Source organism: Tiliqua scincoides, chromosome 5 (assembly GCF_035046505.1).
Source record: "Tiliqua scincoides isolate rTilSci1 chromosome 5, rTilSci1.hap2, whole genome shotgun sequence".
NCBI classification, from domain to species: Eukaryota; Metazoa; Chordata; class Lepidosauria; order Squamata; family Scincidae; genus Tiliqua; species Tiliqua scincoides.
Genome location: NC_089825.1, coordinates 91000043 through 91019563, shown reverse-complemented (window position 1 = coordinate 91019563; position 19521 = coordinate 91000043). Strand labels below are relative to the sequence as shown.

General features: G+C 47.0%; 1 protein-coding gene across 1 annotated transcript; it reads left to right on the top strand.

Annotated features, from left to right (window-relative positions):
- Positions 1–5986: 5986 nt before the first annotated feature.
- On the top strand, positions 5987–19297 carry TMEM101 (transmembrane protein 101). The gene is made up of 4 exons (XM_066628417.1): positions 5987–6136; positions 9223–9403; positions 10727–10873; positions 16278–19297. The coding sequence occupies exons 1-4, from the start codon at positions 5988–5990 to the stop codon at positions 16584–16586; spliced, it is 786 nt and encodes a 261-aa protein (XP_066484514.1). The 5' UTR covers position 5987; the 3' UTR covers positions 16587–19297.
- The last annotated feature ends 224 nt before the right edge of the window (positions 19298–19521 follow it).

Genomic DNA, 19521 nt, shown 5'->3' with positions numbered 1-19521 from the left:
GGAGGAGAGAAAGCTACACAGATAAGTGAAAGCACCCATGATGCAAAGTACTCAAGAGTTAAAAAATACATTAGAGCCTCTGCTATGGTATAACTAGCTTTGTGGTGGGTCTGTGCTTGCCATGGACTTTGGTTGAGTTCAGCCAGGCAGAGCTTACACTGAGCAAATATATCCCCTGTGGTTTACTAACGTTTCATCCTGAAGAATCTAGTGAAGGGGCTGATTTCAGACAATACTTACCAAATCAGTTCCTCTTTGTGCATTTGCGCGGAGAGCACACTGTGAATCTGCCCACTTTCCTCCCACACTTACCAGCATGTTGGTGAATGTTAGCTAAATTGTGTGGGAGAGATTTATCCAGCCTCCCGCTGTGTTTAAGCAAAAAAAAAACTTCAGTGTACCAGTAAGTGGGTGGCACACTGGGTGCTTGTGACACGTTCACCCCCAATCCCCCATCCCCATAAAAAGAGGCTGGTGGACAAGGCATTGTCTGGACTTGCCCACAGACTGATTTCTCATGTGGAGCTTGATGTGCTTTTGAGTTCCTTGCCCCCTATCAATATGCATGTGTGAAAGGCAGGTATGCAGATTTAGGGCCCAATCCTATCCAACTTTCCAGCACCGGTATAGCTGCAATATAACCCCAAGATAAGGGATCAAATGTTCCCATACCTTGAGGAGGCTTCTGTGACTGTCCTTCCTCTACAGGATGGAGCACATGCCCCATTGGCATGGCTGCACTGGTAATGGAAAGTTGGATAGAATTGGGACCTTAAATGCACTTGGATCAGGTTTTTAAACCAACTAATTTATCACAAGGGAAGGTGGATGTATGATCTCCTTTCATCCTTCCTCTTTTTATTTTCCTTTGGTGTCACCTGTAAGCAAGTATGTTCTATATGATGTGCATTTTTAGACCTCTTCAAAGCCATTATTCTCCCATGCCTCCCCTGTAGAATTATGTACATTTGGGAATGACTTTTCCCCACACATTTTAATCACTGCTCTCTCTAGATGATGTGTTTGAAAAAGAGTGTGTTTCTTTGGTCACTATTTACAGGTGCTGCATGGCACCTTTCCCAGACTTGTTCATTTTCCTGATCGTGTCATAGAGTCATTTCCTTTGCACTTTGGGAAAACTGCCAGGATTGCGGAAAGATTTGTCAGTTTCACCATTGTCTCATCTGTTTTTCTTATGTGCTATTTGGTACACTTGGTCTAGGTATACATGGGGGGGGGGAAGATAGGAAAAAACACACACATTGGTGAAGTTGACCTTATCAGCTTCACCTGAGTTCAGAATCCAATATTGGTAAAATGTATAATTTCCCCTAATTATCATAGATTTATGATGGCCGGATCCCAAAGGATCTCCTCTATGGAGAACTCGTGCAAGGAAAGCGCCCTACAGGTAGACCACAGCTGCGATACAAGGACATCTGCAAGAGGGATCTGAAGGCCTTAGGAGTGGACCTCAACAAGTGGGAAACCCTGGCCTCTGAGCGGCCAGCTTGGAGGCAGGCTGTGCAGCATGGCCTTTCCCAGTTTGAAGAGACACTTGGCCAACAGTCTGAGGCTAAGAGGCAAAGAAGGAAGGCCCATAGCCAGGGAGACAGACCTGGGACAGACTGCACTTGCTCCCGTTGTGGAAGGGATTGTCACTCCCGAATTGGCCTTTTCAGCCACACTAGATGCTGTTCCAGAACCACCATTCAGAGCGCGATACCATAGTCTTTCGAGACTGAAGGTTGCCAACATCATAGATTTATTCATGAACTCCTTTGCCTGGAACAGGTTGCTTCTTGTTCTGGCACAATCAAAAGGAATGTGATGCAGGATACAATCTTATACCGAAGTAAACCTCATTGAACACAATAAGATGCTTCTGAGTACACGTGTGTAGGACTGTGTTGGTAATAACCATGCTGAAACTAAGCAGGTCTGGGGCTGGTCGGTGCCTGGATGAGGGACAATCTGAGAATCTTAGTTATGGCCCCTTGAGTTCCCTGATGGAGGAAAGGTAGGATAGAAAAGTAACAGGTACATTATTTCCATCTTTTCCTATAAGACCTTACAATTTATTTATTTTTTTGGGGGGGATGCTCAGAGCTGAATGTTTTGGGGTCTTTTTTAATTAACCAATTTTTGCCCAGCCCCCAGGTGTACACATTGGTCCCTGTTGCATATATGCAACGTTGAGCAGAAATGGCTTAAATTTGTGGTTGGAACAGACACTGGAACATGGATTTGTTAGACATCTGGTAACTCATTGTATTATTTCTATCTAGCTCCCTGAGGAGTTTCAGGGCCCAGTCCTATCCTTTCCTTTCCAGCACTGATGCAGCCATGCCAATGGGGTATGTGCTGCATCCTGTGATGGGAGGGCAATCACAGAGGCCTCCTCAAGGTAGGGAAATGCTTGTTCCCTTACCTCTGGGTTGCGCCGTGGCTGCATCGGCACTGGAAAGTTTGATAGGATTGAGCCCTCAGTGTGTTTGCTTGGGGGGGGGTCTTGGATTCGCATTCTGGGCTGCTTCCCCCTACCTAGTAAACCGTTTACTGACCAGAATTGGCTTTGTAAGGTGGATTTTTCAGAGACTGCAAGCAGCGTCATTTGTGTTTTGGCTGATGTATCATTTTGATGGTGTGAAATGTCTCAGAACTAGGTGTTCTGGGCTCTTTTCCCATTAAACTATTTACAACTCAGAATTGGCACTGCATGGACAATATTTTAAGAGATCTGGTGGTTCATTGCATTATTCTCACCTGATGCTATGCAGCATGCTAATTTCATTGGTTTGGATACCAGTAATGTCCTGGCACTCTGGCCCTTTTTCTACTGAAGGTTTTACTGCCCAGAAAGTGGACTCTCATAGACCTTTGGCAGATCATGTTACTCCCACCTAAGTCAGTGGTGTCGCCAGCGGGGTGTGGGGGGTGCAGGCCACACCAGGTGACACACACGGGTGGGGGGGTGACGCCACTACTGGCCAAAATTTTTTAAAGCTTGGTATTTTCAAATAATACCATCATGTTATATATAATTTGATGTGCAATTTCATGCAGAATGCAATGAAACTGCGTTGAAATATCTCTATTCTATCAAACATTATAGCCAAAACTCCAGCGCATCACCACTCCCACCGCCTGGGAGGAGGAGGTCCATCTTGGGGGTGATGCGCTGGCTTCCCGCATTGTGTGATGCAACCTCTAGTGACGCCACTCGGTATCATTTGCTTGTATGTAGATGCCGTGTACATTCCAAGCTTTCTGTTTCAGTTTTTAACATGGGTTCTGACTGTTGATAATGAAAATGTAATTATTTTTAAAATATGCCCTTGTATGTCTCACATATTCTACTGTGTGTAGTTTTTTTTTTTCTTTGCCATTTTAAACAAATAGCACTTCCAGTTTGTATGTCCACCACAACAGCTGAATGGCAAAGGACCACAGATGACTCAAGGCGACAGGGAATACAAACCTAAAAGTTTTCAGAGGAGTAATTGAAATGGCCCTTAGAGGAGAAATGGTGTATGCGGTACCTTTCCAATAATTTCAGTTGCTAAGTATAGAAGAGGCAGGCAGGATATTAACAGCCCAATCCTGAGCTGCCTACAGCGCCCAGGCCTCTGCAGCTCCACGGAGGGATCCTGCGCCGCCCGTGCTACCATGGGAGGCTTCTCGGGAGAAGGGGACGTTCATCCCCTTCCCCCGAGTAAGGGAAGCAGCCCTGCAATGGGGCTACTCCCTTTAGCGGCGACCAAGCTTACCTTATGGCATGTTTGCGACTGTGGCATGGCTCCGCGCCGCGGACCTCAGGATTGGGCTCTTAGTAAAAGATTAGATCAATAATTGTTATAAGGAAAGATGGCAACGTGTGGTATATGCCTGCAGGTAAGGCTCATGACTCCTTACATATAAAAGCTCTCTCTCAGTGCGAATTTGAAATGTGCCTATATTTACTGGAATTAGCATATGCAAATGAGTAAACAAACCCACATGGGGATCTTCCCTGTATTGCCAGCAGTGGAAAAGGCAGCAGTCCTGGAAACATCACCAGGAAATTTGTCTCAGGTTTTTAAATTTTTTTTAAAACCAATTTTTGCCCGGCCCACAGTTGTACACATGTGGTCCCTGTTTCGTATATGCAATGTTGGGCAGAAATGGCTTAGGCTACAATCCTGTTCATGCTTTCCTGGGAGTAAGCCCCATTGACTATTATTGAGACTTACTTCTCAGTAGACATGCATAGGATTGGGCTCTTAAGCCATTCTTGTTCAACACTGCATATATACCAAAGGGGACAAATGTGTACACTTGTGGGCCAGGAAAAAATGGGTTTTAATCCACTGGAATAAATTGAAGAAAGAAAAGTGGATGTGGATCTGCTATGTCTTCATTTTCATATCTTGATCTGTCCCTGGCTATGACAGTTGCTTCTGTACTTCATTCTCAGCTAGCCAGAGGTCTCCAGTTTCTTAGAAGGTAATACCCCTCCCTCTGCCTTTGCTGCTCCAGGAGTTGCCTTCTTGAACCCCCTCTTTTATTGCCTTTAAATCTCTCCTCTAAGGCCACAATCCTAACCATACTTACGTGGGAGTAAAAGCCAAATTGACTTTAATACAGTTTACGTCTGAGTAGATATGCTCTAGATTGGTGTAAATGTGGTGTAAAACCACATACACCATCTAGATTGGGCTCTAAATTTGCCATTTTGCAGTGTTTCTCAAACTGTGGGTTGGGACCCACTGAGTGGGTCATGAACCAATCTCAGGGGGGTCCCCATTCATTTCTATATTTTATTTTGAATATATTAGTCTTGGTGATGCCATGGTATGTGACTGCATTTGGGGAAATGTTACAGAGCTGTACTTTTAACAGGCTCAGGCTGCAATCCTAACCATACTTTCCTGAGTATGGCCCCATTGAACAAAATAGGATTTACTTCTGAGTAGACCTGGTTAGGATTGTGCCCTAATATGTATATGCTTTTAACAATGATAGACAATGGGGCTTACTCCTGGGTAAGTGTGAATAGGATTGCAGTCTAGGATTGTTAAAAATTTTCCTGCTTGATGATGTCACTTCTGGCCCTGCCACCCCTTCTAGGTTAATGACATAACTTCTGGTGGGACTTGTCAGATTGTCCTTCTAAAAAGTGGCTCCCAGTGCTAAAATGTTTGAGAACCACTGCCATAATGCCTTTGGCTCCTACTCAGTCTAAGTACATGTAACTGAAATAAATACACATTCTCTCCCTCCCCTTCACATCTGCCTTGTTACTCTCAATTGTGTCCCTTGTGTCATATTTTAGATCAGTGATTTTTGACCTTTTTCATCTCATGGCACACTGACAAGGTATTATTATTATTGATGATGCTGATGCTGATAGGATTTTGTACAGCTTTACAAGGAGAAGTTCACAAAGTGGTTTGCACTAAAATTGTACTGAGCTTGTCAAGACCCACCATCTGTTTGCTGGCAATTGACAAGACACACCGTGCTGTTGGTGGGGGGCTCACAACCGCCAATGGGCCTACTAATAAATGACCCTCCCCAAAAGTCCCACGGCACACCTGCAGACCATTCATGGCACCCCAGAGTGCCATGGCCCAGTGGTTGGAAAGGGCTGTTTTGGATGGTAAGTAAGCTCCTCGGGGCAGGGATCTGCCCTCTTGTACTCTGTACAGTGCCTTGCACATATCACCCCAGCAGTTCTTGCAGGAGCCGGGGAAGCAGGGTCCAGGTGGGGAGGTCCTGTGGGCACAGGCCAGGCTTCCCAAGCAAGGCTGCCAGCACAGCAGTCTTGTCTTTGCGCCTGGCTGGTTCAAGTGTAAGGAGAAGCGGCGGAACCTTTGGCGTTGCAGCGCCAGTTCCCGGCCGGAGCATTTTGGACATGTGGCCGCAGTCGGAGCGACGCTGTGTCGGACTGAGGGCAGCCCGGCTTGGTAGGCGGGAACGCGAGAGCAGTTCCGCCCGACAGCAAGATGGCGGCGGGCAACGGGGGTTCCGGGATGCGGCGGCGCGGGGCGCTGCGGCTGCTGATGCGGGTCGGCTCGGTGCTGCTCACGCGCTTCCCTTTCTGGCACTGCCTCAACGGCCTCCTGCTCAACGCCGAGCGCGCCGAAGCCCGCAGGTGGGAGGAGGGCGGGCGGCTCCAACGCTGGAGGGTGGCAAGGGCGCCTCTGAGCATGTGCAGAGCGCCCGCAGGCTTGGGAGCAGGCGGAGAGTAGAGCCTCTCATGGGGAGTGGGGGAGACAGCGGTGGGTGGGAAAGAGCAAGGCTCGTGGTGGTGGTCTGGGTGGGGGAGTTAATTGGTTAATCTGTGGGACTCCTTGCCACTAGATGTGGTGCTGGTACCTGGCCTGTATGCGGGAGTAAACTGGTTAATCTTTGGAACTCCTTGCCACTGGATGTGGTGCTGGTACCTGACCTGGATGCCTGGTTTGGGTGGGGGAGTCAATTGGTTAATCTGTGGAACTCCTTGCCACTGGATGTGGGGCTGGTACCTGGATGACTTTAAAAGGGGGTTGGACAGATGTATGGAGGAAAAGGTCCCAAGTCGTGATGGGTCTGTGCAACCTCCTGGTCTTAGAAGGAGGCCACCTCAGAATGCCAGGTACAAGGGAGGGCACCAGGATGCAGGTCTCTTGTTGTCTTGGGTGCTCCCTGAGGCATCTGATGGGCCACTGTGAGATACAAGAAGATGGACTAGATGGGCCTATGGCCTGATCCAGCGGGGCTCTTCTTATGTTCTTATGTCCTTGGGGTGGGATGTGGGGTTTAGGAGAGAGGTTATGGGGGGATCTTGGAGTAGAAGAGCAGTGTGAGAAGATGGTGTGAGAGCAGGCATTGGGGGGGTGATGTAGTCGTGGGAGGTGACAGCCCTTGCATCCCATTCTGGTACAGGTCGGTTACCTCTTATTCAGGTATCCAAAATCCGGACTATTCCAAAATACAGACGTTTTTGTCCAAGACTGTTAAAAAACTTTCTGTGTGTGAACTCTTAGAACAGCGATTTTCAATTTCATGACACACTGACAAGGCACTAAAATGGTCAAAGCACAGCATCAGTTTTTGAACAGGCGCACCACTTTGCCAGTGGGAGGTTTATATCCCCCAACAGCCCTACTAATAAATAACCCTCCCCCAAACACCCGTGGCGCACCTACAAATGTGTCATGGCACACTGGTTGAAAATGGCTGTCTTAGAAGGTCCTGTGCTCATTCCCATGTACAGTGCAGGTACAAGCTGTAAGTTCTGTTCTCTGCTCTGTATGCATGTGTACAGGCCTTGTTGAAAAATGTCCAAGAGACCAGCAGACACCTGTATGGATAACAGTGAAAAGAGCAACAGAAAACATTTCTCATTACAGGCTGAACCTCATTATTTGAATGGGTTCCCTTCCAAGCACTCACTTGGATGGCAAAAAACTCTCTATAGCAAATCAATTTAAAAAACAAAGTTTCTTTGCTTGGTGATTTAAAAACAGCCTTGTTGACCTTTGTGATGTAAGATAAGAGTCATTAAGAAGACAATCCATCAATCAGTCCTCCTGCAAGCGCTTAACAAAGGCGCTTCACTCAGCCCCTTCCTTCATCAATGCAAAGTGATCACCTTTCTTTCACCTGCTCAGCGGGAAGGGAGGGGTCCGCTGGAGAGAGAAGGACTGATGGATTGTCAGCCAGCTTGCCCCCCCCCCTCTCATTAAGGAGGCTATTGTTAAAGGACTGTTCAGTTTTTTAAACTTTTAAAGGGATGCATTTTCCCCTTCTCCAGGGATCAGCACATTCCTTCTCATTTGCAGGGGCCATTCATGTTGAGTCAAATCCGTGCATAAAAAAATCCGTGTATAAATAAATAGGCTGGACCTGTATATGTATGCAATCATTCCAAAATCCAGACAAATCTGAAATCCAGATGCCTTCCCATCCCAAGCAGTCTGGATAATAAGGGATACTCACCCTGTATCTGGAGAAGGACTGAGGAACATCAGACTGTGTGAATGAGAAATTGAGTCTTAGTAGGTGAAGAAGGAGCATCAGTAGATTGCAAATAGCAGTCCTAGAACTTGAAGGTTCCTGACAGGATCATGGATTCCTACCCCTTGCCAATGCAGGCTGACCACAGCTACAATAAATGGCTACCCAACCTCTATTAATAGACTTCCAAGAGTGGAAAGTGTACTGTCTTCTGAGGCAGACTGCTCTATTGTTCAACAACTTGTAGTCTCAGGAAATTCTTCCTAATGCTGAATTGAAATGTCCCTTGTGGCACTTCAAATCCCTTTCCCTGATCCTACTGTCTTAAGTGACTGAGAACAAATCTGCTCCATTGGTCACTTAGTGATGATCAGAGATTTTGGAGAAGGCAGCTTGTATGGGGGGGGGGGAGAAGTGATATTGGGCAGTGAAAGGTGTTGAGTATGAGGATGGATAAGGGGGAAGTGTACTGTTTCATCTGGGGGAAAACTGCAGAGAAAGGGGGGGGGGAATGTGGGTTGGTAGTTTTCCTTTGTTCACAAAAGTTGCTGGTTTGCTAAAGTAGCCTGCCTGCCTGCATGCATAGACTTGCATTCCTCACCTGTGACATGTTGATAGCCTGAAACAAAAACAGCCTTTCTTTTTCCAAAAGCTTTCATGCCATATTGCCTGGAGACAACTCTTGTTGCTGCAGGCAATTATTGTGGTGGTTGTTTACAAGCCCTTGTGACGGATACCTGAGTAGTTAAATAGATTCCTGAACATATTGGCAAACAGGTGCATTTCTTGTCATACCTGTGACATATCACTGAATTAAACTGGGATATGGGAGAAGGGGCCCGAAGAGAGATGATGACAGAACAAAAGAGAAAAAGAAGCAAAAGAGGGATTATGTTTCTGTGGCTGATGGTGTTTGTTTAGGAGGGAGCATTGGAGTAATTTCTTAAGATCTCTCTGATTTCACTGCTTTATAATAGCATAATGTGGTGGCGAGTTCCACAGTCTGTACAGATACCTGTGTTTCGATGTTTAATTTCTAGTGGCTTTAAAATATACATCTGCTGTACATCTACAACAGGTACTGACAATTCCAGACAATTGGAGTTGTATCAGAATGGAGTCATAAATAAAATAAAATGGGAGGTCTGGAATAAAAAATGGAGTCTGGTTTTTTTCCTCGTGTGGTGTTGATTTCTTTTGCCATGTGCATTAATTGTCTGCATTTATTTCCTTGCCCAGAAAACCAGACATTCCTGTCCCGTTTCTCTATTTTGACATGGGTGCCGCAGTGTTGTGTGCCAGTTTCATGTCCTTTGGGGTGAAGCGACGGTGGTTTGCTCTGGGAGCTGCCCTACAGTTGGCTGTCAGCACGTATGCAGCATATATTGGGGGCCACGCACACTACGGCGATTGGCTGAAGGTGAGAAACCCTGTGGCTCATTGGCTGTCAAAGGCTGATGGTGGATTGCATTAGAGAGCACAGGGTTATTACTTGATTCTTCCCTATGTCTTGGTTTTTTTTTTTTTCAGAAGCCAGTGTGCCAATTTTTGCACTGTTTACCAGTGCTCGGGGTCACAGGGTAACTTTCTGTTGCTTCTTTTCTTAAGTTTTCCCCTTGTCACATTAAGCCATTTCTACCCAATGTTGCATATACGCAACAGGGATCAAATGTATACATCTGTGGGCTGGGCAGAAATGGGTTGAAGGAGTTTTAGCAGCGCATAACCTTTGCATCCACCTTTTTCTTTCGATTGGCTTCCTGCTAAGTTTAGGACAGGAGCAAAAGCACTTCCTTTGGTTGTTTTATACTAGCCAGTGGTTCCTAAACTGTGGGTCGGAACCCACTGGTGAGTCGCAGCCTGATTTTTGGGAGGTTGCCCAAGGGAAAGATCAGATAACTAATTGCTTGAAGTTCTGAGGCTATTCAAAAATCAGATACTGAAGCTGCTAATTATCCTGCAAAGAGCTCAACTCTTGCTGTTTGCAAGCATATGTAAATATAGGGAGATAAATGTTTGGGGATTTTTTTTCTGGTTATTATTACTTATAAATAAATAGATAAAATATTATTATTTTCTAGATCTCCTTTTTAAAAAATCCGGTAAACCTAGGTGGGTCCCAATATACTATCATTTTAAAAAGTGGGTGCCAGTGCTAAAACGTTCGGGAACGACTGTACTATCCAAACTACCTTGCTGGATCAAACCAGAATTCTGCTGCTGCTGATGTACCATCTTTCTGTCAAGGCATTCAAGCTGGTTTACAGTGCCATCAATCAAACAGCAGAATTAGTTCCTGCCACTGGTGGCCCCTTCAAGAGTTGATGATACAAGCACCTTTGGGCTTCTCCTTTTCTGTGGGACACACCATTTCATGTCACCAGCAGAGGCCATCCAAATGTCCTCAACATGCTTAGAGGAAATGGTAGAGACCAACTCAGTGTTTGCCCATAGCACTGCATGATGAGAGAGAGATACTGGATGTGGAAGGTTCATTTCTAGCTTATCACGACTGGTTGCCCATAGACCAATCTTGCATGAATGTAACATATATTTATCTAATTTTTACTCCACCCTTTCCCAAAGCTCAGGACATCATATGTGGATTCTGTGCTGGAGGCCAAATGACAGTGATTACGGTCATGGCTATGCAATAAAAAACAGCATCCCTGGTTCCTGTCTGTTTAGCAAGTCCTGTTTTGCTTTCAGTAACTGTTGTACCTGTTTTGTGGCACCCATACAGATTAGAATGTATTCGCGGACCATCGCCATCATTGGTGGCTTCCTGGTCTTGGCGAGTGGCGCTGGTGAGATCTACCGCCAGAAACCACGGAACAGGTCGCTGCAGTCCACCGGGCAAGTTTTCATTGGCATCTACCTCATTTGCATGGTATGTGCTCTAAAGACTCTTTAGGTAGCCCTCTCTTGCCAAAAACGCCACCAGAAAAAGGAGGGAGAAGGGAAGATATCTGTTGCAAGCTTAAAATTTTTCCAAGTAGCAGTGGTGTTTGTCTAGATTGCTTTCATTTTAAGTAACTTAAGGCGCAGTCCTAACCCCTTATGTCAGTGCTTTCCAGCTCTGGCTTAGCAGTGCCAGTGGGACATGTGCTGCATCCTGCAGTTGGATGTCACTCACTGAGGCCTCCTCAAAGTAAGGGAATGTTTGTTTCCTTACCTCAGAGCTGCATTGCCTTTATGTCAGTACTGGAAAGCACTGACATAAGGGATTAGGATTGTGCCCTTGACCTAGCTGCAATGCATCCCCAAGGTAACAAAAACATGGCTTTACCTTGAGGAGGCCTCCTTGACTGTCTCCCCACTGCAGAATGCAGTCCATGCCACATTGACACAGCTATGTCAGTGTTGGAAAGTTGGTTAGGATTCCGCCCTCAGTTACGTGACGCATTTGAGGAAGGCTGTATACATGCATGTAAAGAAAAAGTTCTGGTTTAAAATAGATCTGCATTTATATATTGGATTTCTGTACCACCTTTCTGGATTCGTAAGGGCCCTCGAGTTTACACAGTTAGCAATTGTCTAGTTGCAGATAGCTTGTCTGAATTTGTGGTTTGCTTTTGGGGGCTCTGCCATAGCACCTAGTAACTGTCAAGTTCATCTAGAGCTGATGGATGGAGCAAAGGATCAACCCAACCATTGCAGCAACCTTCTTTGCTGGCACATTCCCCACCCCCCTCACCTTGGAACAACCCAACCATTGCAGCAACCTTCTTTGCTGGCACATTCCCCGTCCCCCTCACCTTCAGGAGCTCTTTTCTCCCTTACGCAACCAGCATTCAGCCAACCTTTCTGGCATGATTGTAGCTGTTAGAATAGTTTGATGCTGAGCTAGGATATTATTGGGGAATTGTGTGGATGGTTGTGAAGCCAGTGTGTCTGGGCTGTGAAAGAAAAGGAAAGGGAGTGCTGAGCTACACATATTTCCCACTCCCTTCACCCCTTGAAACCCCAACCTAAATGGGACATTGTTACAGCTGTGGGGCAGGTGGAAGGTGACATGGGGGTGTGTGTTACTGGGCATCGGTAACCCAGCCCACCCCTATTCTAAGGTGGGTTTGCATCTCATTACCAAGGGGTGTGTATATTGTATTGGCAACCTTCAGTCTCGAAAGACTATGGTATCGCGCTCTGAAAGGTGGTTCTGGCACAGCGTCTAGTGTGGCTGAAAAGGCCAATCCGGGAGTGACAATCCCTTCCACACCGGGAGCAAGTGCAGTCTGTCCCTGGTCTGTCTCCCTGGCTATGGGCCTTCCTTCTTTGCCTCTTAGCCTCAGACTGTTGGCAAAGTGTCTCTTCAAACTGGGAAAGGCCATGCTGCACAGCCTGCCTCCAAGCGGGCCGCTCAGAGGCCAGGGTTTCCCACTTGTTGAGGTCCATCCCTAAGGCCTTCAGATCCCTCTTGCAGATGTCCTTGTATCGCAGCTGTGGTCTACCTGTAGGGCGCTTTCCTTGCACGAGTTCTCCATAGAGGAGATCCTTTGGGATCCGGCCATCATCCATTCTCACGACATGACCAAGCCAACGCAGGCGTCTCTGTTTCAGCAGTGAATACATGCTAGGGATTCCAGCACGTTCCAGGACTGTGTTGTTTGGAACTTTGTCCTGCCAGGTGATGCCGAGGATGCGTCGGAGGCAGCGCATGTGGAAAGCGCTCAGTTTCCTCTCCTGTTGTGAGCAAAGAGTCCATGACTCGCTGCAGTACAGAAGTGTACTCAGGACGCAAGCTCTGTAGACCTGGATCTTGGTATGTTCCGTCAGCTTCTTGTTGGCCCAGACTCTCTTTGTGAGTCTGGAAAACGTGGTAGCTGCTTTACCGATGCGCCTGTTTAGCTTGGCATCGAGAGAATGAGTGTCGGAGATCGTTGAGCCAAGGTACACAAAGTCATGGACAACCTCCAGTTCATGCTCAGAGATTGTAATGCAGGGAGGTGAGTCCACATCCTGAACCATGACCTGTGTTTTCTTCAGGCTGATTGTCAGTCCAAAATCTTGGCAGGCCTTGCTAAAACGATCCATGAGCTGCTGGAGATCTTTGGCAGAGTGGGTAGTGACAGCTGCATCGTCGGCAAAGAGGAAGTCACGCAGACATTTCAGCTGGACTTTGGATTTTGCTCTCAGTCTGGAGAGGTTGAAGAGCTTTCCGTCTGATCTGGTCCGGAGATAGATGCCTTCTGTTGCAGTTCCAAAGGCCTGCTTCAGCAGGACAGCGAAGAAAATCCCAAACAAGGTTGGTGCAAGAACACAGCCCTGCTTCACTCCGCTTCGGATGTCAAAAGGGTCTGATGTGGAGCCATCGAAGACAACAGTGCCCTTCATGTCCTTGTGGAAAGATCTGATGATGCTGAGGAGCCTGGGTGGACATCCAATCTTGGGGAGAATCTTGAAGAGGCCGTCTCTGCTGACCAGGTCGAAAGCCTTTGTGAGATCTATGAAGGCTATAAAGAGTGGCTGTCGTTGTTCCCTGCATTTCTCCTGCAGTTGTCTAAGGGAGAATACCATATCAGTGGTGGACCTGTTGGCTCGGAATCCACACTGCGATTCTGGATAGACGCTCTCTGCAAGTACCTGGAGCCTCTTTAGTACAACTCGGGCAAACAGCTTTCCTACAACGCTAAGGAGAGAGATGCCGCGGTAGTTGTTGCAGTCACCCCTGTCACCTTTGTTCTTGTACAGCGTGATGATGTTTGCATCCCTCATGTCTTGAGGTACTCCACCTTCTCTCCAGCAGAGACAGAGGATTTCATGCAGCTCAGTGACGATGATCTCTTTGCAGCATTTTAGGACTTCAGCAGGGATGCTGTCTTTTCCAGGTGCCTTGCCAAAGGCAAGGGAGTCCAGGGCCACGTGAAGTTCTTCTAGGGTTGGTTCACTGTCAAGCTCTTCCAGCACAGGCAGGCACTCAATGTTGTTCAGTGCTTCTTCGGTGACTACATTTTCTCTGGAATATAGCTCAGAGTAGTGCTGCACTCCAACTTCGCCATACAGCGTCGGCACAACACGGGAAGCAGCAGTTTACCGGTTATAAGTCTTTGCTCGATTGGCGTAGAGCATGACGCCAGGGGCTGCTTCCGACGGTGGGAGAGATCATTGCATCTCATTGGGCAGCTACCGCCCGCCTTAAGCTGGGCAGTCCCCAGCCAGTAAGGTGTTGCCTCGCCACGGTCCGTTAACCTCATGGGGTGCGTGGGGTTTAGGGTGAAAACCGACAAGCGGATCGACAACTCTGCACCATGCAACAGAAAACAGAAAACTACTGCCCTAAAGCTGGGCACCTGGAACGTTAGGACAATGACACCTGGCTTCTCTGATGACCTGCAAGAAATAGACGACGCACGCAAAACAGCTGTCATCGACATGGAGCTGAGCAGACTGCAGATGGACATCGTCGCCCTTCAAGAGACTAGGCTGCCAGATTCCGGATCTGTCAAGGAGAGAAATTTCTCATTTTTCTGGCAGGGAAAACCACCAAACGAAACCAGGGAACATGGCGTTGGCTTTGCGGTCAGAAATACCCTGCTGAAATCCATCATCCCACCTACTGTGGGAAGTGAAAGAATTTTGTCCCTGCAGCTCCAGTCATCAGCAGGACCTATCACTCTCATCAGTGCTTATGCACCGACTCTGTCGTCTCCAGCAGAAGCCAAAGACAAATTCTATGATGACCTGGCCACCACTGTCAAGAAAATCCCTGTAAAAGAGCCATTGTTCATCCTCGGCGATTTCAATGCTAGAGTTGGTGCTGATAACAGTTCATGGCCCACTTGCTTAGGTCAGTTTGGCACTGGGAGGATGAACGAAAATGGCCAACGCCTGCTAGAGTTTTGCTGTCATCACGGTCTCTGTGTCAGCAACACATTCTTCAACACAAAGCCCCAACATAGAGTCTCTTGGAGACATCCAAGATCAAAGCACTGGCACCAGCTCGACCTGATCCTCACCAGACGCTCCAGCCTTCCCAGCATCAAGATCACACGCAGTTATCATGGTGCTGCCTGCGACACTGACCACTCCCTGGTGTGCAGCAGAGTGAAACTGCAAACAAAGCGACTGTATCACACGAAAAAGGAAGGAAGACCTCGCATTGATACCAGCAAGACCCGGGATCAGAGAAAAGTGGAGGAATTTGCACAAGCGCTTGAGGAATCTCTTCCAGGCCCGGCCGACGCAAACGCATCCAGCAGATGGGAACATTTCAAGAATACCGTTTACAACACCGCCTTGTCCATATTCGGCAAGAAGACCAACAAGGCGGCAGACTGGTTTGAAGCCCACTCTGAGGAGTTGACACCAGTCATTGAGGAAAAGAGGAGAGCTCAAGCAGCATACAAGGTCTGTCCCAGTGAGCGCAACCTGCAGGTCCTCCGAACTGCTCGCAGCAAAGTCCAACAGACTGCCAGGAGATGTGCTAACGACTACTGGCTCCAGCTCTGTTCCGAGATACAGATAGCAGCTGACACGGGCAACATCAAGGGGATGTATGATGGTATCAAGCAAGCCCTAGGTCCAACACAGAAGAAAATTGCCCCTCTGAAGTCTGCCACAGGCGAGGTCATCCAGGATCGGGCGCAGCAGATGGAACGCTGGGTGCAAGGGGTGTGTAGAAGCACACAAATGCTCGGTTTGATGTCCTCCAACTAGTGTATTGAGTTTTGCACCAGGATAGGCAAGAATTTAGAAGATCCAGGACTGTTCTGGATTAACAGATAATTGTGCAGTCCATTAGTATGGCTGTGTATCTCTGGTTGGTTGCCTGGGTTTGGAAGCAGATGCCTTTTTTGGATGGAAGTACATTGTACTGTCCACTTCTTATATATGTACTACATACTTAGTAAATGCTTGTTTACTTATGAGAGAGCCCATGTATTAGCCTTACTGACAAAAGAAGACCATTTTGCTTCCTAAATAGCCTTTCCAGGTATCCTACACTGTGATTGTTCAGATCAACCAATGGGGAAAGAATGTGCATGATATAGTCATCCAACATGAGAGATACACCAGAAAAGAACCACCACTTGATGGAACCGTTCCAGAGAAAGATCTGGTCCAAACTGTGGAGGGAGATGTTCTCACCGATTTTGGGCTCATTGCAAATGACCAAAGACCGATGTAGGTTAATGATGAGGGAGACCGGGTTCCCATTGGTCTGATACAAAGGACCCATAACTCTCCAGCCTGATGGGGCAGGGGATTACAAGGGAGGTGGGAATTGTATAGCAGCTGTTTGCAATGACAGCAGATCTAACCTTTTTGCCCCATTTTTCTGTGTGCATTTTCAGGCCTACTCTCTTCAGCACAGCAAAGAAGACCGCTTGGCCTATCTCAGTGGCATCCCAGGTGGAGAAATCGCCTTGCAGCTTCTTTTTGTCCTGTACGGTGTCCTCGCCCTCTCTTTCCTGTCCGGTTACTACATCACCACAGCTGCCCAGATCCTGTCTGTCATTCTTCCTCTGGTCGTTCTCTTCATTGATGGCAACTTGGGCTACTGGTATGACTCTCGCCGAGTGGAATTCTGGAACCAGATGAAGCTGATTGGACAAAATGTCGGAATCTTTGGGGCTGCCATAATTTTGGCAACTGATGGCTGACTGTAGCCCCACAAGACATGAAAGCAACATGGCTTATTTGCAAATAGGATGGGGCAGGGTGGGGGCTGCAGTGACAGGACTAGGATTTTATTTTATTTTTTAAAGAACTGCATATTTATTTTGTTTTTATGACATTTCAAAAACACTTTGTCCCTCCCCATTGGCAGCTAAATGAACTAGTGGGTTTCTTCAAAATCCAGAGTCATTCCTACATTCATTTTTTGGCTCTCAAGGGCAGTGTGGTGGACCTCATGTGCTCTAGCAATGCAAGGGGCTTGTAAACAGATGATGAAAGACTCTTGGCCACATCTTCAAAGGCTTTGCATCCCATTTGGTCTTGGGCAATTGGTGGTTTGCTACTCTTAGTCCACTTGGTAGAATGTACCCACGGTGGTTGGGTAATGGTGTTCAGCTGTGTTATTACCTTGTGGCAGGTGGTTGAGCTGAACCTCACCCCATGTTGGGCAGCCAAAGGCAGAGTTCAATTTTGACTGGTTTGCTCTGTGTGGAAATGCAGGCATGGTGGTGGAACACGCAGTGCGTTGTAGCCAGCAGATTGACCTGTGGAAGCTCTCGGAGACTCTAACATGGTCCATGGAACCTATGTTTGCCGGGGTGGCTTTCTCTTGACCACAATGCTTTTGTGAGGCTGCATTTTCCTCTTCTGGGATGGGCGTGAAGTGCAGATTGTGACCATTTGGGTGAAATTTGACTTCCTCTGGAGTGGGTGGAGCAGCTTATAGAAAAGGCTCTTTGTCACCATTCTTGCATGACACACACTTGCATGTTCTGGGCCCTGGCTGCTCTCTAATTATGTGGGATGTTTAGCTGGTGGCCTAGCAGAACAGGGAGAGCTGATCCTGTGCTACAGAACACCTGTGCTTGGAGCCTTACAGTTGTACTCCGAACAATGAGAATGGGGCAGAATAGGTCTAGTGAGGAAGAGAAACCTGAAGACCTCTTGGTCGATCTGATGGCGCAAAGCAGTTCTTGATGGCTTAGAAATTCCTGCTGCTCTTTCAACCTTTCAGGCAGTTTGCAATGGATCAGCGCTTCCTATGGATCTCTTATATAGAGCACGAGTCAAAGGGGTGCAGACCATAGCCTGGAGTAGATACCTGAAATATTCAGGTGACATGTTCAGGAAGAAACTCCTGAACAGCCTGCTCTGGGGTGGCAGGGAGGGATAAATAGGAGGAGGAAGATAGATCAAGTGGGGCAATTACAGGCCCTTACGGACAGCGCTTTCTAAAATACTAGGTTTTCTTTTTCATCACGCTTAGCTGTTTGGAGCAAAAATGCAGCTTTTTACATGTCTAAGCGGCAGTTGACCAAATCTAGTGGTGTTTTAGTGCAGGGGATCGGAAGCATTTGTGTCAAATCTGTTTAAATATGGCAAATCTAGCCCAATCCTTAATTTTTCCAGGGGAGGGGTAGAGGGAGCTCTAGCCCCTTACATTCTATGACAGTCTCCATACCTCCCATTGTTAGAAGGCTGTGGAGGGTGGGTGCGATTTGGCTAAATTTGGAGTACTTCAGATGGGGCTTGTGGATAAGCCCATCTGCCCCTCATGATTCAAACTCCGTACTCTGATCTTGCCGAGGGAGTTCTGGTAGTACAGGACCCTGAGACAAGGCAGCATGGAAACAGGCCTCAAGGTGCGTGTCCCTCTCCAGCCTCACTCGCAAGACTTGGATAACACAGAGATTTTTTATTTTACAACGAAAAAAAAGTATCCTTGTTTCTCAATTTTCCCTCTAGAAACATGAGTTCCTTTTATATCATGCAAAGTGCATTTAATTTAGTGTTTCTAAGCCCAGCCATGTAAGAAGACCTTGCTGTCAAGGAATCGCTGTTAAGACTTCTCAGAATGTCTAGTTTGGTTTTTGTTTTTTGTTTTAAACATGAAGAGACCTGGGGAAAAAAAGACCAGTTGGATCTCCCGAGTGTGGCATTTGAAAATGTAACATCTCTGATGGCAGAATCCCAGAAATTGCAAGACGTGTGCCGAAAACAAGTCGCCACAGGTAGTTTACTCTGGTGGGGGCACCAGAGGCCTTTGTAGGCGGGGGCCCACAGGTAGCTATAGCACACACTCCATTCCCTGCCCCATTCCGTTGCCTGCGTTGCTGCTTGCTCCAATTTATGTGTATGGCCATGTGTGTGAACATCTTTCTCCCCATTTCTGTGGTTAAAATGAGATAAATAGATTGCACTTCAGGGGAGAGTGCACTTGAAGTGCTTCTTGGCAGGGCAAGTTTGTTTAAAACAACAAAAACAAAGCAAACACCTTGTGGGAATGGAAGATCTTTTGTGCATATGGATATTTTGTGTGTACATTGGAATATAGGAGTGGATTATGTCATTCACCTGAAGCAGAAGCTCAGTGTGATGCTGCTCAGGAATAATTTTCTGAAACTTCCAACTGCGAGATCTGTTTTGGATATGGTGGGTTTATACAGCTGTGCTTCCTCCACAGCAGTCCTGCCAAAAGCACTCCCATGGGAGGTCCGTGGGGACTGAACCAGCCCTTAAAAGATGCTGCTGTCCTGGAATCAAAAACCATTTAAACACTGACTGTATACCACACTCCTTCTTTCTTCCCTTTGTTGGCAAGTGATGCTGACAGCAGTCTTCCTCGGCTTTCCCAAATCATTTTTGTATTTTGGGAGGATGGAAAGAAATATAAAATAAAATAAACAATACACATGCAAGACAGTTCTTGGTCTCGGTCCTATGTTTTTTCTTTACTTATCCATGTATTTCCTTCCACGCATTTGGCACTCCTCAGTGAAACTGAGCAGGTGTCATTGAGCAGTTTCATAGCCTGGTGAGATTAACACAACCACAGCCCTGATTGGAAGAGCACACAACTTCAGCACAATAGGGGAGAAAGCCAGCATCTTGTACTGACATTGGGGGATGTCATCAGGG